General features: G+C 41.2%; 1 protein-coding gene across 3 annotated transcripts in view; it reads left to right on the top strand.

Moving 5' to 3' along the window:
• The window catches only part of vps13b (vacuolar protein sorting 13 homolog B), a 312,942-nt gene that overhangs the window by 284,990 nt on the left and 11,278 nt on the right, over positions 1-16,674 (top strand). For all 3 annotated transcript variants that reach the window (XM_008432898.2, XM_008432900.2, XM_008432899.2), the window contains 10 exons: positions 4,110-4,317; positions 5,684-5,872; positions 6,365-6,511; positions 7,437-7,711; positions 8,871-8,998; positions 10,197-10,393; positions 11,775-11,893; positions 12,504-12,954; positions 14,322-14,468; positions 15,565-15,793. In XM_008432898.2, coding sequence (XP_008431120.1) covers positions 4,110-4,317; positions 5,684-5,872; positions 6,365-6,511; positions 7,437-7,711; positions 8,871-8,998; positions 10,197-10,393; positions 11,775-11,893; positions 12,504-12,954; positions 14,322-14,468; positions 15,565-15,793 — 2,090 coding nt within the window. The remainder of the gene's footprint in view (positions 1-4,109; positions 4,318-5,683; positions 5,873-6,364; positions 6,512-7,436; positions 7,712-8,870; positions 8,999-10,196; positions 10,394-11,774; positions 11,894-12,503; positions 12,955-14,321; positions 14,469-15,564; positions 15,794-16,674) is intronic.

Here is a 16,674-nt window from a genome sequence, read left to right as displayed (position 1 = left end):
CCATTAAATTCTAAACAAAGATCATCTGATGGCATCTCTTTGTAAGCTCTAGGTGGGTTGTTCTTGACATTGGGTGTTTGTCAATAGCACTTTGAAAAATATTCTAACATAAACCCTTTCTCCCTGGGCGTGACTTTAACTGCATCTTTCCTGGTGAACCCTGGCCAGATTCATCTCAGATCCCACGTATTTTGTGGACCCACTTCAGGGGTGGTACAAGCCTGGTATTGCGCGCAATCGATGTGATTGGCAGCTGACGACATTTGTCGATTGCCCTGTGGGTTTACATCAACACTTTCACCATAGTTTTCAATCTTCATCAAAACCATAGCAGTTGGCGAGACGGCTAACGGCAAATTGATAACTCTGGTCAAACCTCGTGGTTCTAACCTTTTTATCAATTGTGTCTGAAGAGCGCATACAGCGGGGATGGGGCAAACCGCAATGAAAAAATGTACCGAGAGATTTTGGAGAAACTGGCCGCCCAAGGGTACACACGCAAGATGACATCATCAGTGTTCCCACATTCACCCCCACCTTCCTGCCCATATTCACACCCACGTAGTCAGGAACACACTGCCAATGGAGGCACACCCAGCTTGGCTAGAGCCGAACCAGACATTAAATGGCTAGGGTGAGACTTGACAATGGAGAGGGGGCTTTAGAACATTGTTGATCTGTTGAAATACTTATTTTACCCAGATTCAATTCAGATCAAATTGCTTGAATTGGTAACACTTTATTTGAAGGGGTGTGCATAAGACTGACATGACACTGTCATAAACATGACATAACACCTGTCATGAACATAAAGAAGTCTTTATGAATGTTTATGACAGTTGTCATGAAGTGTCATTCGGTAAATAATGACACTTTTAATGCAAAGTTGCTCTAAAAGTTGCATTAAAAGTCAATTAAAAGTGCCAACTTTGCATGATTTTGTAAATGACAATTTAATGCAAAGTTGGCATTTTTAATAGACTTTCAATGCAACTTTTAGAGCAACTTTGCATTAAAAGTGTCATTATTTACCGAATGACACTTCATGACAACTGTCATAAACATTCATAAAGACTTCTTTATGTTCATGACAGGTGTTCTGTCATGTTTATGACAGTGTCATGTCAGTCTTATGCACACCCCTTCAAATAAAGTGTTACCCTTCATTCTTATATAGCCAGATTTACATAGAGTACATAGAGTTCAGTTATAATTTTCATACTCTAGAAAGTCATTTACTAATTGAATGCTAGTTGGCAAGCAGTGATTTCTAGATCTGTGCTGTAATTCCTTCTAATTAGCAGGAATGCGGTGTCAGTGGAAAGGAAGGGCTTCAACAGGAAGAAGCCTCACAGAGAACCGGCTCAGTGTCACCTCCTGCAGGTTAAGAGGGCCGAAATCAGACAATGTAAAACCATAATTGAAGCATCAGTTATAAATTCTGGTGATTGTTCTAAAAATCATTGTCACCGTGTAATAAAGATTTAGATTTAAAAGCTTTCCATCTTCTCTGGGTGCCTGCTAAGACACCTAATGTGGAAAAACCTTCCTCATCCACTTTTACTTGTAAACAGTGAGAAACAAAACCAAATGCAGGGTGGAAATGAAAAACATGATGTATGTTTTAAGCTAGTTTCCCACTAATCACATCATCAGCGCTCACCACTTCAAGGCCCTTTAATACCTCATAACCCATCTAAGTCAACATCTATAATTATTTTTCAGATTAATTGTAGTTCTTCTGTGGCAAGCATTAAATCTCAGATTTCATAATACTTTTCATCAAGACCCTCCACCACTGTTTTTTTTTTAAATCACAAGATTCTTTTCGCATTCTTGCTGCAAAGTTGTGCAAGCCTGCTTTTAATGAGGTCAGCCTCTTTTTATTGGTTACTTTGTTCACATAATAAAATTGTACAGTGCAATCTCCACATAGGGCTATGCACCAAACTAGAGCAGCAGTCCAGAGATTCTGGATGTCTTTTTTTTTTTTACACACACAAACCACAAGGCCTTACCTTCAAGTTCAGGCACTGCACTTTAGTGAGCATGTGTATTCTTCTTATATGCGTGCAATGGGATGAGTCTGCATGTACAATACACAGTGTTTATAAATGTCTCCGTGGAAATCATATTTTGTCACCAACTAGTCACATCTTGATAACAGCGGTAGAAGAGCCGACCACATGTTCCACTTCAGGCTTTAGACTACAAAGAGTCCCAGAGGATCTGTTGGACATCTGAGTCGTATGTCTGCCTGTGGTTTCTTGAAAATCTGTTCGTTTTTCACACACACGTTTGTATTCTTATCCATATTAGAACTATGTATCGACTTACATTCATTTTATTAACCGCATTCAAGCCTTAACCCTTACCAGTACATTCCTCACCCTGGCCAAATATTAATTTATACCTTATCTACCTACCTACCTACCTACCTACCTACCTACCCACCCACCCACCCACCTACCTACCTACCCTAACTATCACATTAGGACCAGGTTTTGGCCCCCATTTTCCAGAGAAGCTCCTAAATGGAACAACTAAACAAACACACACAAAGTGGAAGCAAGCTCCATCACGTACCTTGTTGTACGACATGTCTCTTTGAGCGGGCTGCTTTATAATTTTGAGTGTAGGTTTTTCAGTATGTTAGGCTTATGTCCCTCATTTTGAAGACAAAATGACTTTAATGTAGTAGTACTGATCTTTGACCTTGAATGTAATCAAAACAAAGATCCAAGTCATTGTTTTGAAAGTCACAAGCCTTTATCCTCAAGTCAAGTCCGAAGCAAAGACAGTCAAATCAGAGTCGATCTTGAAATTTTAAGCCATTTCAAGTCTTAACAATGTTGCAATTAAATGTTAAATGTAAATGGTTGGTGTGTACTATTTTAAATATGTGGTTATCTCAAATCATTATGAAACATAATTTTAAAATGTAACCTCAATATTGTAGAGTTTGACTAAAGCTACAAATTAATTTGTGTATTTTAGTTTTTTAATGCTTTAAGAATTTTAGTTTAGTTGCAGCAGAAAATCCAAAATGAACCAAACTTACTTTTGTGAATACTTTGGTTTTTCAATGGTAGCGCGTCGACTCCACAATAATTAAATAAACATCTTGTAATGGCTGGACTCGGCTGCTGCGTTTTCTACGTTTAAAATCCTCAAACTCCACTTTTGGGTTTTGACAGAAGCAGTTGAGAACATTTCTTTCAATTACCTTCTTGTGAGCTGTGTAATGTGATTTATGATCCCTGCAGTTTTCTGTCCTCAGCATTGAGGTCAACCACCTATTTAACCACACATAGCAACATAAATAGCAGTAAACGGTAAGGAAAAGCTGTTCCCAGTTTAGGTCCCATGTCACAGCAGAGAGTCTTTGAGGTGTGTGACAAGTTTGAGTTGGCAGGTTGGTAGCTTGAGCCAATTCCAGGTGGTCTTGTGGGAGAAGGACTGGATCGTATTTAATGGCTTTGAACTTAAGAGGAATTCTGTGGAAAATGTTTGTTTGGCTCTCCGCTAACATTCGGCAATATTTAGGACTCAGGAGACCGCGATTACTTTGAAATGGCTGCTGTGTCTGTGAATTGGTGGAAAAATGATTGTGTGTTTCTGTCTGTCTGGCTTTGTGTCTCTGTCCCAACATGTTGGTGTGTTATCCCAGATGCTTTGTCAACTCTTCTCTGAATCTGTTCGGGTCGCATAGCTTGTCGACAGGCCATTTCTCTCTTCATATTTGTTTAGTCTTTGTGACTGCTGTCAGCTCACTGATGGTCTGTCAGTGTTAGAGTTGCCTTTATCAAATACATTTTAATTATGCTAGCTAAACCTCATGACTTTTGTGCATAATAAAGGTTGAGTGCCATATTGATTTAGGTTTATGCGTCAATTGGTTTATTCCAGGGATCTCGACGGAAAACAAGCTCTATCATGGACATTTGTTTTACATGTTGCTGTAATTTTCTGATGGTAAATTAAGGGTAAAATTGAATGATTTTTCTAATATTCTAATCATATTTTTTCATAGGGTCTTTGTCGTATTGTGTTATGTATGCTCAAATTGTACCAGGGAGATTGATCTTAAAGCTCTTCTGCTCTAACAGGTCTGCGCTGGAGCCTCTTGCCCAGTGGGACAGTCCGATGCAGGTGAAGCTGTCACAGTGGAAACCTGGACTGAACACACTGCTGGTGGAACTGCTTCCCTGGGCTCTTATGGTCAATGACTCTCAGTGGGACCTGTGGCTTTTTGAGGGAGAAACCATCGTACTGCAGATACCAGCCGGCAAAGTCATTGTACCCCCAAATTTCAAGGTAGGAATTATTCAGAAATATGTGTAATCTGTTGAAAAGTGATGACAAAAGGGGCTCTAAAGTTGGTTCTGATGATGCTGGAGTGTTTTGTGTTTGACTCAGAGAATCCCTGATGGGAGACCAAACAAAGGTGATATGACTCCACTGGTTACCATGACTACATTTGGTCTTTTATATATTGTTAGCCATTGGGAGAAGCAGAAGCAAATCCAAAATGTGACACTTTACAATTATGTACTATATTGTGTTGATTTGTTCAAATTCCAACACATTGGAGTTTAAGCGGTTCAAGGTGTGCGGATAATTTCATGAGGCATTACATATGAGAAAAGAGTTGATGAAAAATCTTCATGTAAATAAGACTCACATTCGTCATTAAACCTGTACATTAACTTTTCAGCAAAACAATTATAATTAGAGTCTTTAGAATGCTGAATATTTTCTGAGGTCCTTTCATTTTTCTTCACTTCAGGACCTGGATGTCTTTTTATGACATCACAGCAATCATTATGAATCCAGCTCTTTTCTCATTTCAGTTATGACTAATAAGTACAAATCCTGAGATCATCTAGCAGAGCTGCATTACAACAATATTCCCTGCCTACGTCTTTAACTACAGCCAAGCTCTGTCACAGTGTACTGCAGTCATGTCTTCTCTCTGGCTGCTAAGACCAGTAGAAGAAAGCTGCAGATGGTTTTCCCCTGTGGAACATAATAAACACACACACACACGCACACACACAAATTTCACTAACCCAGAGCCGAGCCTTGAGGCAGCGTATCAAAGAGCAGACGCTAATAGGGTTCAGCACAAAGAAACAAAATAAGAAGTTGTAAGTGCGTAAAAGGCTGTGAAATAGAAACAAATAAAGCATTGTTTCCATAGCACCATGATATTTAGGAAGGCCCAACAAACCAAGAAAAGAGTCTTAGCTGTAGGTCACATGCCAGATTGGTTAAACAGGAGAAGGTTTGTGATTTGATCTGTTTGTTTGATGATGCATCTCAGCCAGATGAACAATCATTGTGTAATTTAGCCATCTTTTTGGCACTTTCATTATGTCATCCCAGCACATCAACCAATAATGTGGGAGGATGTAGCTGTCATATTTTTTAGAAATGCCATTCACTGATACAGAGTTTGTTTTTCAGGACTTAAGCTGCAGCTGACTTAACCGAGCGACTGTTTCCAAAATGCAATCAAATGCCAGTTTTTTTTTTTTTGGTGGTGTTTTTTGTTTTTTTTAGAAAATGTGGTCTCCTCTGACAGACAGTGATTTGATCCTTTTTCTCCTAGTCTTCCCCACATCATCCTCCCAGTGCTTTGTTCTGTCACTGAATCCTTTTTTTTTTCCCCGCCGTCTAGGAAGCTTTTCAGATCGGCATCTATTGGGCCCAAACCAACACAGTGCACAAGTCCACGGCACTGAAGCTAGTTCACGATCTGACCTCTCCTCGATGGAAGGAGGGGACGAGCGCCGTGGTGGTCACTCTGGACGAGGAGGGATACGTTGAAGTTGACATCTCTCTGGGAGCCTTTCCTGGGAAACAGAAGGTGAGAGAGTGAGAGAGAGAGAGAGACTCTCTTCGTAGATCCTCCTGGCATATTTATGCTAGCATGTTTTTTAAAGAGTAAATCTGTTCCTGTATGTTAATATTTTTAAGATTTTGTAGTGTACTCATTCAACTGTATTCCCTTCTTTTTGTAAAACCAGAGATGGAAAAGAAAGGAGAAAAGACAGGGAGAAAGGTGGGGGAAAGGTTTAAAGGGAAAGGAGGGCATAGGGGTAGAGGAGAGATAAGTCAACACCCAGGAATCTTCTCCTACACCTGCAGAAAGAGAGAAAAAAATGAAATACAGCCAGAGAACCATAGCAACAAACATATGCATATATAATAACAATTGAAATGTCTTCTTCCACATTTTACACATGTTTCTCCTGCTTTTTTAGACAGCAAGAATATATGTTTTTGAAACTATGCGTTATGTAACGAAAAGTCATACAGGTAGAGTAATTAGTGTACTTGTGTGTTTTTTTCCGTGCAGGTGTGTCAGTTCTGTGTGTCCTCTGTAGTCAGACACGGAATCCAGATCCTGCAGGTGGAGGATAGAACCATCCTGGTCAACAACACTCCTTACAGCATCCACTATAGGCCTCTGCTGACCAACCACGCCTTAGGAGGAGGTGAACAGGTAGAGCACACTGGGCCGCTCTTTGTTTTCCCACTGATTCATTCATCTGGAGAATGCACAAGTGTGACAGATGAAGTTTGAATTCTGCAACACCTGCTTGGATCTCCTGCTGAACTTCACACATGCAGCGCATTCGCTTTACAGCACGCTCGTCTACCCCAGTACCAATCCTCAAAACCCCTACCAGACGCACACACGCACACACACACACGCATACATATATGCACAGCCGCACAGTGTTGCAAGCCGTTTTCCATCAGATCATGTTCCCCCAGCCCTCCTCCCTCCACCGCTCTCCCCATGTGGCAATGGCACTTCATAGGGACATTAGACAAACACCCAGAATTGGATGCAGGTTTCCCTGCTTGCTTTCATCTGCTGCCTGTCCCCAAAGAAAGCAACAATGCTGTGATGTCATTTAACAGTCCTTCAGATCTCCTTTTAGAATAATGGTGAAGCTTGCCAGTTTGCCCCTAATTGACTGAAAGAAAAAAACTTAAAAAAGAAAAAGAGAGAGAGAATTTTTTTTTTTTAAATCTAAAGATTTGGCAAAAACACAGACCACAAACAAGGCCAGGAATGCCTTTCTAGTTGCTCTCTTCATCATGCTCAGTGCCTGATGTCTGAAGTCTGCACTGCTCACCGCTCGCTAGCTGCTAAACCAACACAGCAGGATTTCTCTGCTACCAATTTAGCACCAAGCTTAGAGGGAAAGGGAATAAAGTAAAATAACATTGTGGTTTTACAAAGTATCGTCGGTTGTAATCACTTGCGCATTGTATGCTTTGGGACTTTTTTTTCTGCTTTTATTCTAGCTCATCTGGTTTTTGGTGTCACTTTTAGTTCTTTTTGTCTCCTTCATGCCAAAAAAAAATGTCTTCTCCACCTTCAATCGTTTTAATTTTCCCTCCTGTCCCCTGACCAGGTCTGTGAGGTACCAGAGAGCACCGTGTTCACCGTCCCTCTCTCAGACGGGTCGTCTCTGGCCAAGCCGTGCTCCGTGCCGTGCTGGGACCTTCTTCAGCCCGGTGTCCAGGGTTCGGTGGAGTTCCCTTTGCCTCTCAGACACATGCTGTTCAGCCTGGTCTCAAAGCCTGACACCGCAGCGTGGAGCGTCCCTGCTCCAGTGAGACCAGACCTCCCCCGGCAGAGTCTGTCCATACCTGTGGATCAGGACTGTGGGCGTGGTCTGTGCAGCAGGTGGGTGTGACAGTCCGTTTAAAGTGGAGATGCACCAGTCCGTTAATATCTGCATCAGTCCTGATATTGGGGAAAAAAAATTGTAGATTGGGTGACAGTGACAATGTATTCGATCTATAAGGGCAGAACTGTTTGATGTCGTGCCTTATTATTTATTTTACATTATATTTAGAATTTTCTTATTGAACTTTCTGAACCATTTGAAAGAAGTTTTGTTGCAGCTTATTTTACATGTTTGACCAACGTAGTCAAACTTTTGTTTTTGTCAGTTTTGGTTTCTTTATTATATGTTTTACATTGACTGTTAAACATCTAACTGTGCTGACTGAACAAATTAAAATTGAGTTGTTTTTATACATGTCTCACCATACATGTATAAGCTGTGGGTGTATTTAAGTGTGCAGTAATGGTGCAGACTTACCAAATGCTTTTGTCAATGTTTCAAACTAACATTTTAAGCCAAATCAGTTGTTTTTCTGAACCGGATCGGTATTAGCCGGTGCTAGGCCTCAGATATCTATGATGATGTTGGAAGTAAAAATCTGTGCATTCCTAGTTTAAAGCAGGGCAAAATGACCCTGGCTGCCTCTGGACTCCGGCTAGCTACACTTTGTTAAACACTGGAGGTGAAGCAGGAAGAGAGATACTCTCAGCGTTTCCACTGCTTCGCTCTCCAAGGTTGTCTTATGTAATTGATCTGAAGCTCTTGTTTTTTTTTCTCTCTACTTCTTTTCCTCCTCTTCTATCATTTTCAGTTCTTGTGTTCAGATTAGATGGCAGCTTGGACAGCTCTCAGCAGTGACATACGCACCACAGCGGACATACATTGTCTGTTTTTCTGCTGTTCTGGTTTTGATTCTGGCTCCTCTCATTTAGTGTGTTGGCTCACAATCACATGTAATCAGCACAGATATATAGCGTAAACCAAAATAAAACCCCGGCCGCAGAGCCCTGCGGAGCAAAGATGTGTCACCTCTTGGCTTTAGCTGCGGTTCTGCCTGTAGGTTCATCTCCCATCCACAGACGGACGCGGAAACGGTCCAACCTTTTTTGATTTGTTGATGGGTGTGTGAGCTCTTATCTCAGTGCGGTTACAGGACATCATGAACAGTTTGCGGACAGCTATTTACGCGCTTGTTTGTTCGTTCTTGTTTTTCAGAGCTGTAGTGCTGACATATCAGGAACATCTTGGAGTGACATACATCACGTTAAACGAGGACCCCTGTCCACGCATGCTAATTGAAAACAGGTGTCCTGTTCCACTGCTGCTTAAAGAGAACGTCAAAGGTAAACAGCATCCTAAATCCCTGGATATCATGACTTCTCTTATGTTTTGTTGCTGCATCTTCAGATTGCATATGATAGACCAGCTTTTGTACATTAGCTGAGAACTCACCTAATTAATAAGCAGAGTATAATTTAATATACTCAGGCCTTCACTGATGTTCAGTGAAGGCCTCATGAAAACCAAGGAACAAATCAGACAGGTCAGGGAGAATGGTTTATGGAGGCTTAAATCAGGTTCTAAAACAGTATCTCAAGCTCTGGAAGTCTCTCAGAGCTTCGTTGGGAGAGGAAAAGTGCAAGTCACAGTTGCAAATTTACCAAGACACAAGAGGTCCAGATAAACCTTCAGGACAGACTGAGAGGGAGAGTGATCAAAGATGTCCAGCTCAGGTCAGAGAATCTGTTGACAAAATAGGTATTAGCTGGTAAGCTCTCCACTAAGCCTGTCACAATAAGCAATTAATAAATTAATCGCATGATAAATTAAAACAAGCTTGATAATTTCCTTTTCCACGATTGTATTTTTCTCATTTCTCTCTACCTGAGCCTGGAGGACAGAAGTCTTCAGTGGCTACTTTTTTGTTTGAGACTTTAGTATTGATTGTTTTTGATGTTCTGGTTGTTTATTTTGGATATTTAAAATGTCTTCCAGTTCCACTGTTGCACATTTGTTAGAAATTAAAGTTTATTGGTCTTTGGGAGGATGTACTTTCATTATTGTGCTGCAATCACTGTATTACTTTAAAATGGTCTCAAAATAACTATTTTTGATTATCGCAATAATTTCTGGGACAATTTATTGTGATAGCGCTTTATGGAGGGGTGACAAAAAGGAAGCAATTGCTGGATAAATAAAGTCATAAAAACTATTTGTAGTTTGCCACAACACACTGAGGGAAGACGACAAACATGAAGATGTTCTGATTAGATGAGAAACAGACAGAACTTTTTGTCTTTTATGCAAAATGCACGTATTGAACACACAGTCCCATTAGTATAACTTGGTGGTGGCAGCACTATGCTTTGGGGAAGCTGAAGTTTTTCATTAACAGACAGGAAAAGACATCTCCAAAGGCTTCCACCTCACCAGTTGTTCATCAGGATTTTATTTCATCATTCTCGTCTCCTTTGATCTGAACAGAAAGCATTCTCTCCACTGACATTTTTCTAACATTACGGCTTGTTTCCTCCATCACAGAGACACCGAGGAGCGAGGTGTTCTGCCGCCCGCTGCCTGCTGACTCTTCCCTCCACCATGAGCTCTATCACCACTTCTCCAGCTTCCCAGAGTGCAGACAGAGAGAGCTGCTGCCCACCATGCAGCTGAAGACCATGTCAGACAAAAGCGTCACCGACTGGACAGACCCCATCGATATCAACTGTCCTGGCACTCAGGTAAGAAATGTACTTTCCTGTCTGATGCAAAGTGAAGACGTTATGCATCTGCCCGCCTCTAAAATTAAGACTTTTGGTAACACTTTATTTGAAGGAGGGTGAATAAGACTGTCATGACACTGTCATAAACATGACATAACACCTGTCATGAACATGAATAAGCCTTCATGAATATTTATGACTGTTGTCATAAAGCGTCATTCGGTAAATTACGACACTTTTAATACAAAGTTGACATTATTCAAAATGTCTGTTATGACAACTTGACATAAACCAAGAAATCATTACTGTTTAAACTTTACCTTTAATAACATAAAGTTACGTAATTTTGAAAGTTCAATCAGTAATACTTTTATAACAAATTTATATCAGTAATGATTTCTTGGTTAATGTCAAGTTGTCATAACAGACATTTTGAATAATGTCAACTTTGTATTAAAAGTGTCATAATTTACCGAATGGCGCTTTATGACAACACTCATAAATATTCATGAAGGCTTATTCATGTTCATGACAGGTGTTATGTCATGTTTATAAAAGTGTCATGTCAGTCTTATTCACCCCCCTTCAAATAAAGTGTTACCAAACTTTTCTTATCCAATTTTCTTTTATACCTTTTAACAAACATTTGAACATTTGGTTGACCTTACCTTCTCACCTGGAGTTAATGGATTTCCAAGAACATGAAATCCCCGCTGCTCCGTCCAGCTGAACATGCTCTCCACAGCTAGATGGCGCCAGAGATCTCTCTCCTCTTCTGGCAAAGTTGATGTTTTGAATTAACTGACTAATAACCAGACTTACAATGACAGTAAAAACTCTTCAGGTAAATGTTAGCTCTATTTTTTTTTCTTTTTTGTTTAGCAACATTGAGCTTTGTGTTAAGAGAACAAGTTTGGCATGTCCCAGATAAGCAGGTTTTTATGTGTCAGAAAGTAATGTTTAGATGGTTAGGTTTGGTTCTGTCTGTTTGTGGATGTGTGTGTGTGGGTGTGTGTTAGTCCTCTGGTGAGTGTAGATGTTTGGCATTAATAAGTTGTTAAGGAGGAGTGTTTGGTGTTGTGTCTAGGCAGCTGTGAGCTGGAGTTGACACAAGGGCTGCATATCTCTGGTTACTGTGAAATCTGAATCTGACCCGAGTGGTGGAGGTGGGAGGTGAAAGGTCAGACTTGTTATGACTGCTCAGAGAAGCGCCGAGCGCCAATGGTCTTCCTTAGTCATGAGTTTCTGATGACTCGTAACCTGGGATGGTGAAGGTTAGAGGGAGTCAGAGAGTTTAACATTTCATCCTGAGAGTTTATTCAAGGCCAAAACGATCATATGCAAATATCAGCTCTTCTTTTTTAAAGGAAGGTTTGTATTTTTCTTTTTTACCGATCAGGTGGTGTTCCTGCCAGGCTTTGGCTGTCTGTACGTACATGTGGCGTATGAGAGAGGCTCCCTGGTTCTGTCTCTGGCCCCAGAAGGCGGCGTGGAGGCCGTCATCAACCAGCACAACAGGTACTGCTGTCTGCCCAGCAGTTTGCTTTATTGTTTTTTATTTTTATTTTTTTTAAAGAAGAAAAAGGTTTTGCATGTTATTCTGACTAACATTCAAATATCCGCTCATGTGCTTTTTATAAACCCAACAAAAGTCACTTAATGATTATTGTGGATGTTTTTCTTATTTATTAGGGCAGATGTAAGGAAGCAGCCGTCGTTTTCCACCACAGGGGGGCAATAAAACCTCCATTTGCTGTCATGGCTGAAATTATTTGCACAGCAGAGCGTTTTATTACAGCTTTATTCCATTACATCAACACAGGGGCTGCTGCGACATTTTGCCAAAACAGGATATAATCATAATGAGCTTTGTTAGGTAAAAGTAAACTAATGACATCAGATTCTGATCTTTGCTCATGTTCTGGTCAAAAATTCACAGGATCCAAGATGAATAGGTTTGGTATCTTACTATTCTATGCAATCAATAAATCATCATTGGCAGGCCATGCTGGGAAATGTTTGCTTTACATAAAAACATAATCTGTTTGCTGCTGTTCAGCATGGCTGTTTTTTTCTTTCTTTCTGGTTTTTAGGCTGAACTCTTAACAGCTTCTGTTCTGTTTGTTAGATCCTCCAAACTGTCTGTGAGGATCCTCCTGAGTGAGGCCAGCATCGTGATAAGTGATGACATCACCAACCCCAGCGGCTCCATGGAGCTGCTGAGGCTCACGCTGACCAAGCTGCTGCTCAGCCTTGGTCCAGCACCCTCGTCTTTACCCCCCGAGCTGGCCGAAGACTCCACCATGGCTTCCTGCTCCCTCTCCGTTCTGATGGCTGACGCGCCTCTGATCGAGGTCTATTGCTACGGCCTGCAAGTTGACAACCAGCTGTACAACCGGACGAGTTTCCACTTCCCTGTCCTGCTGTGCCAAGATCAGAGAGGGCCGTCTGAATCTGGGGGTGCGTGGAGCATCGACGTCAATCCCAGCAATTCCCCCGAAGGGTTAGAGGAGTTCAAACGCTGCTGCTTCCTCCAGCTGAGGATGACATTGACTGGGGACCGGCACACTGTGGACGAGGTTAGACTCATTTTCATTTTTTTCCCCCCTGTGTGCATTTCCTCCCTCAGCGTGCATGAGGCAGAAAGGCTGGTGGCAGCCGAGCAGCTGACCACTACTTAATATACAATGTATTAGACGCTGTCAATTTTTCTCACATTCTGTCTACAAACATCAACATGTTTTATTTGGATTTTCGGCTTAATTCATGTGATGCACCAACATTAACTAGAACATAATTGTGTAGTGAAAGAGAAATGATTTCCACATTGTTTCCATGAAGCCATAGAGATTCACCTGAGTGAATACTTTGTAGAAAGACTGTCATGGAAAAGAAAGATTCAGGTCTTTAGGGATCTGTACTCTGCTGCTGCAGTCATCAACAGAATGATGTTTTGTTCTAGGGGTGCACAGATAAATTGGCCCCTATTGTTTTAATTCTGGACAGTCGGTGATCGACCAATATGTAGAAGCTGATCTTATCCACTGATCTTATCTACCTCAGCAAACATCTGAAAACCAACCACTGTCCTCTTCTGCTGTGTCACTGCACTGTCACTACAGAGGTTTGACTGACAGACTGACCCACCAGGTCAGGTCTGCAACTCTGCACGAACATCAGTCACTACACTGTTACCAACTCAGCACCTTTCTTGCTATATTTCTATAACATTTTGGACAAAGAAATCATTATCAGCAAAAATCTGAATCGACAGGTCAGTCTTTTTAATGATCAGTGATCGGACCCAGAGAATTTTTTTCCAAATTGGTAAAGATATCGGTGAACATCAGTTTTCAAGTTTGGCACATTTTTCCTTGGATTTAGTTGTGGATGAGGACAGGACTATTCTGACGTACTGCTGCAACATGTTTAGCATTGACATGGTATTTCAATCTTGACTAGCTTTGCTGTTAGGCTAACTGCTTTTAGCTCAACTTGAACACAACAATAATCTTTTTCAGCGTCCAATCAGATCGTTTTCAGAAGCAAAAGTGAATCCCAGATGGACGGAGCGAAGCGGCTTTGTCATCCATTGTTGCTGTTAGTGGGTGTCACGTTTGCGTCAGATTTACAGGCGAACCAGAAACACAGTGCTAAGGTTCCAGCTGGAACTTTTGTTTGTAAAAAAAAAAAAAATTGTTTAACTGTGTTAAAATCAATGTAAACAATTAATCAAAATGAATGTGTTAATTGCCCAACCTGAGATAAAATGCATTGAAGTTTGTGGTCGTAATGAGACTCTAAATACTTTTATTATTACTTTGTAATAAACCAAAATATTGTGCTGTCACAGTGAGTGACAGGTTGCTAATATCCATCTAGCTCTCTGTCTTTTCTTTGAAAGTAGCAGGTCTCAGATAAAGCTTGGTTTTGTTTTTCACCTCAGGTCCATTTCCAGCTCCAGCCTGCCAGAGTTTACATCGAGGACACTTTTGTTTACTACATTAAAACGCTGTTCGACACGTACATCCCCAGCAGGCCAGTGGAGCCCAAGAGGGCCAGAGAGCCTGGAGCTCTGATCCTCCCTGAGCAGGTGAGCAACTCCTGGATCATTTGACATTGTTCTGCTGCTAATCCTATGTATTGTGTCAAACAAAGAAAGGCTAGCCTCATTCTGAAAACAGCCTGCCTGTAAATAAAGTTCTTAACTCTTGTGTAAATGTTCTTCATGTGACACCATGAAAACATCACTCTGGCAGAGTAACTCAGGTTAGTAACTCAGTGAAGCTCATATATATATATATATACTTAGTGAGGCATTTTGCCTTATCAGTCAACATTAAGGCAAAGAAAATGGGCAACAAAAATATGGAAGAGTCCTACATCAGGTGAATTTATTTGCAGGAAACCACGGAGAAATGGATATTAAAGCCCTACACTCCGATCCTAAAACATTCTGAATCAGGAGCTCTGAACTGCTTTAAAACTGAATTCTTTTTATTTGCTTTATCATTAATATCCCTTTGGCTCCTGGTTTCTGATCTCTGGTGTTATTATTCATTTTTGTTTGTTCAGCAACATTACAGTATATCATCGTGGTATTTATTTAGTTTGTTTGGCATAAATATTCTCAGCAGTCCGGCTGCACTGAACTGTCCCACTTGCACGTCTTTTATCCGCACAATTTGTGGAACCAGCAGCAAATAAAATCTGCTCCAACTTTTCTGGGCTTTAGACCCATGAGCGTCCACACATAACGGTCATGTGACATGATGCACCATGATGCTGCAGCTATCAGGCTGTCCTGCTGCTCAAAACTTTCATTGCTGAAGAATATTTATCATCTGTTTCTTATTATTAATTCAGTTCAGTTTGTTTATGTAGCACCAATCCACAACAAATGTCATCTTGAGGCATTCTACAAAAAATAATTTCAGTTCAATCATATATTCCAGTTGGTCCTAGTTATCAAACAGTTCATTATGCTTAATTAATTATTCAAAGAAGCTTAAAAGGTTTCTAAAAGGAGACATTACTGACAATCTTCTTATAATTGTTATTGGTAATAATAATAAACCCAGTGGACTGACAGGAGGCATCATGTCAGTTGTTTTGAGAGCAGGAGTAACATGAAGCTGATCACATTAATCTAAGTCGTTTGTTTTCGTCTCTCCTTGGTTTGGATGCAGGTGCTGCAGTCGGTGCAGGCGTTGGTTCACCCTGTGAGGCTGCAGAGGCTCTCCATCCAGCCCGTCCACCTGCTGGTCAGCATCCACGCCTCCCTGAAGCTCTACATCGCCTCAGACCACACTCCCCTGTCCTTCTCTGTGTTTGAAAGGGGGCCGGTGTTCACCACAGCCAGACAGCTGGTTCACGCTTTAGCCATGCACTACGCTGCTGGAGCGCTCTTCAGAGCCGGTAGGGGGTTTTATGACGTCACGTAATGTTACTCCTCAATTAATATCCTCCTTATTATTGCATGATGTAGATTAATCAAGCTGCCTATTTAGACCTAACAGCCTTTCTCCTATGGAGCGTCCTGTAGTTCACAGCAGTGTTTTATGGACACAATATGGAGAGCAGTGAATGATAGTGAAAGGTGACAACAAAAGTTGAAAATGTTTTTATCTTTCTTGTGTTGCATTGCTAACCTGCTGTCGAGCTGCACATTTCACACGAACTACACCGGTCCCTCAGCTGGACGAGGTTCCTCATCGCACAAGTTCTATAGGAACTGAATGGAGAGGGACATTTCTAAATGAATGTCCTGCCTGAATACAAAAAACTTGAAAAACTGAGGAAATTCAGGGATGTTTGGTTTGAGAAAATAAAACTTTTTTTTTTTTAAACGTGCGTACAGTGACGATTTCTGATACGGGCAGTTGCCCAGGGTGATATCAGAAAGCGGTAGGGCACTCAGAGATTAGATGATAAAGCCTATATTATCTGTCAGTTGTTCCCTGAGCAAGTTTGCTACTACTTATATGCATGTGTAGGGGAGGAAGTCTCCCTTAGTTGCTGTAGGACACTGGGAGAATATTACATGACCTGTTTCCTGCTACAAAACAATCAGATAATTGGTTGAATTTTACTGTGACAGACTGGCGACTTGTCCAGGGTGACCCCGCCTCTCGCCCCGAACATTAGCTGGAGATAGACACCAGCACCCCTCCCGACCCCACTAAGGGACACAGGGTGTAAAGAGGATGGATGGATGGATGGATGGATGGATGGATGGATGGATGGATGGATGGATGGATGGATGGATGGATGGATGGATGGATGGATGGATGGATGGA

Source organism: Poecilia reticulata, linkage group LG16 (genome assembly GCF_000633615.1).
Source record: "Poecilia reticulata strain Guanapo linkage group LG16, Guppy_female_1.0+MT, whole genome shotgun sequence".
NCBI classification, from domain to species: domain Eukaryota; kingdom Metazoa; phylum Chordata; class Actinopteri; order Cyprinodontiformes; family Poeciliidae; genus Poecilia; species Poecilia reticulata.
This window is presented reverse-complemented; position numbering and strand designations above follow the sequence as displayed.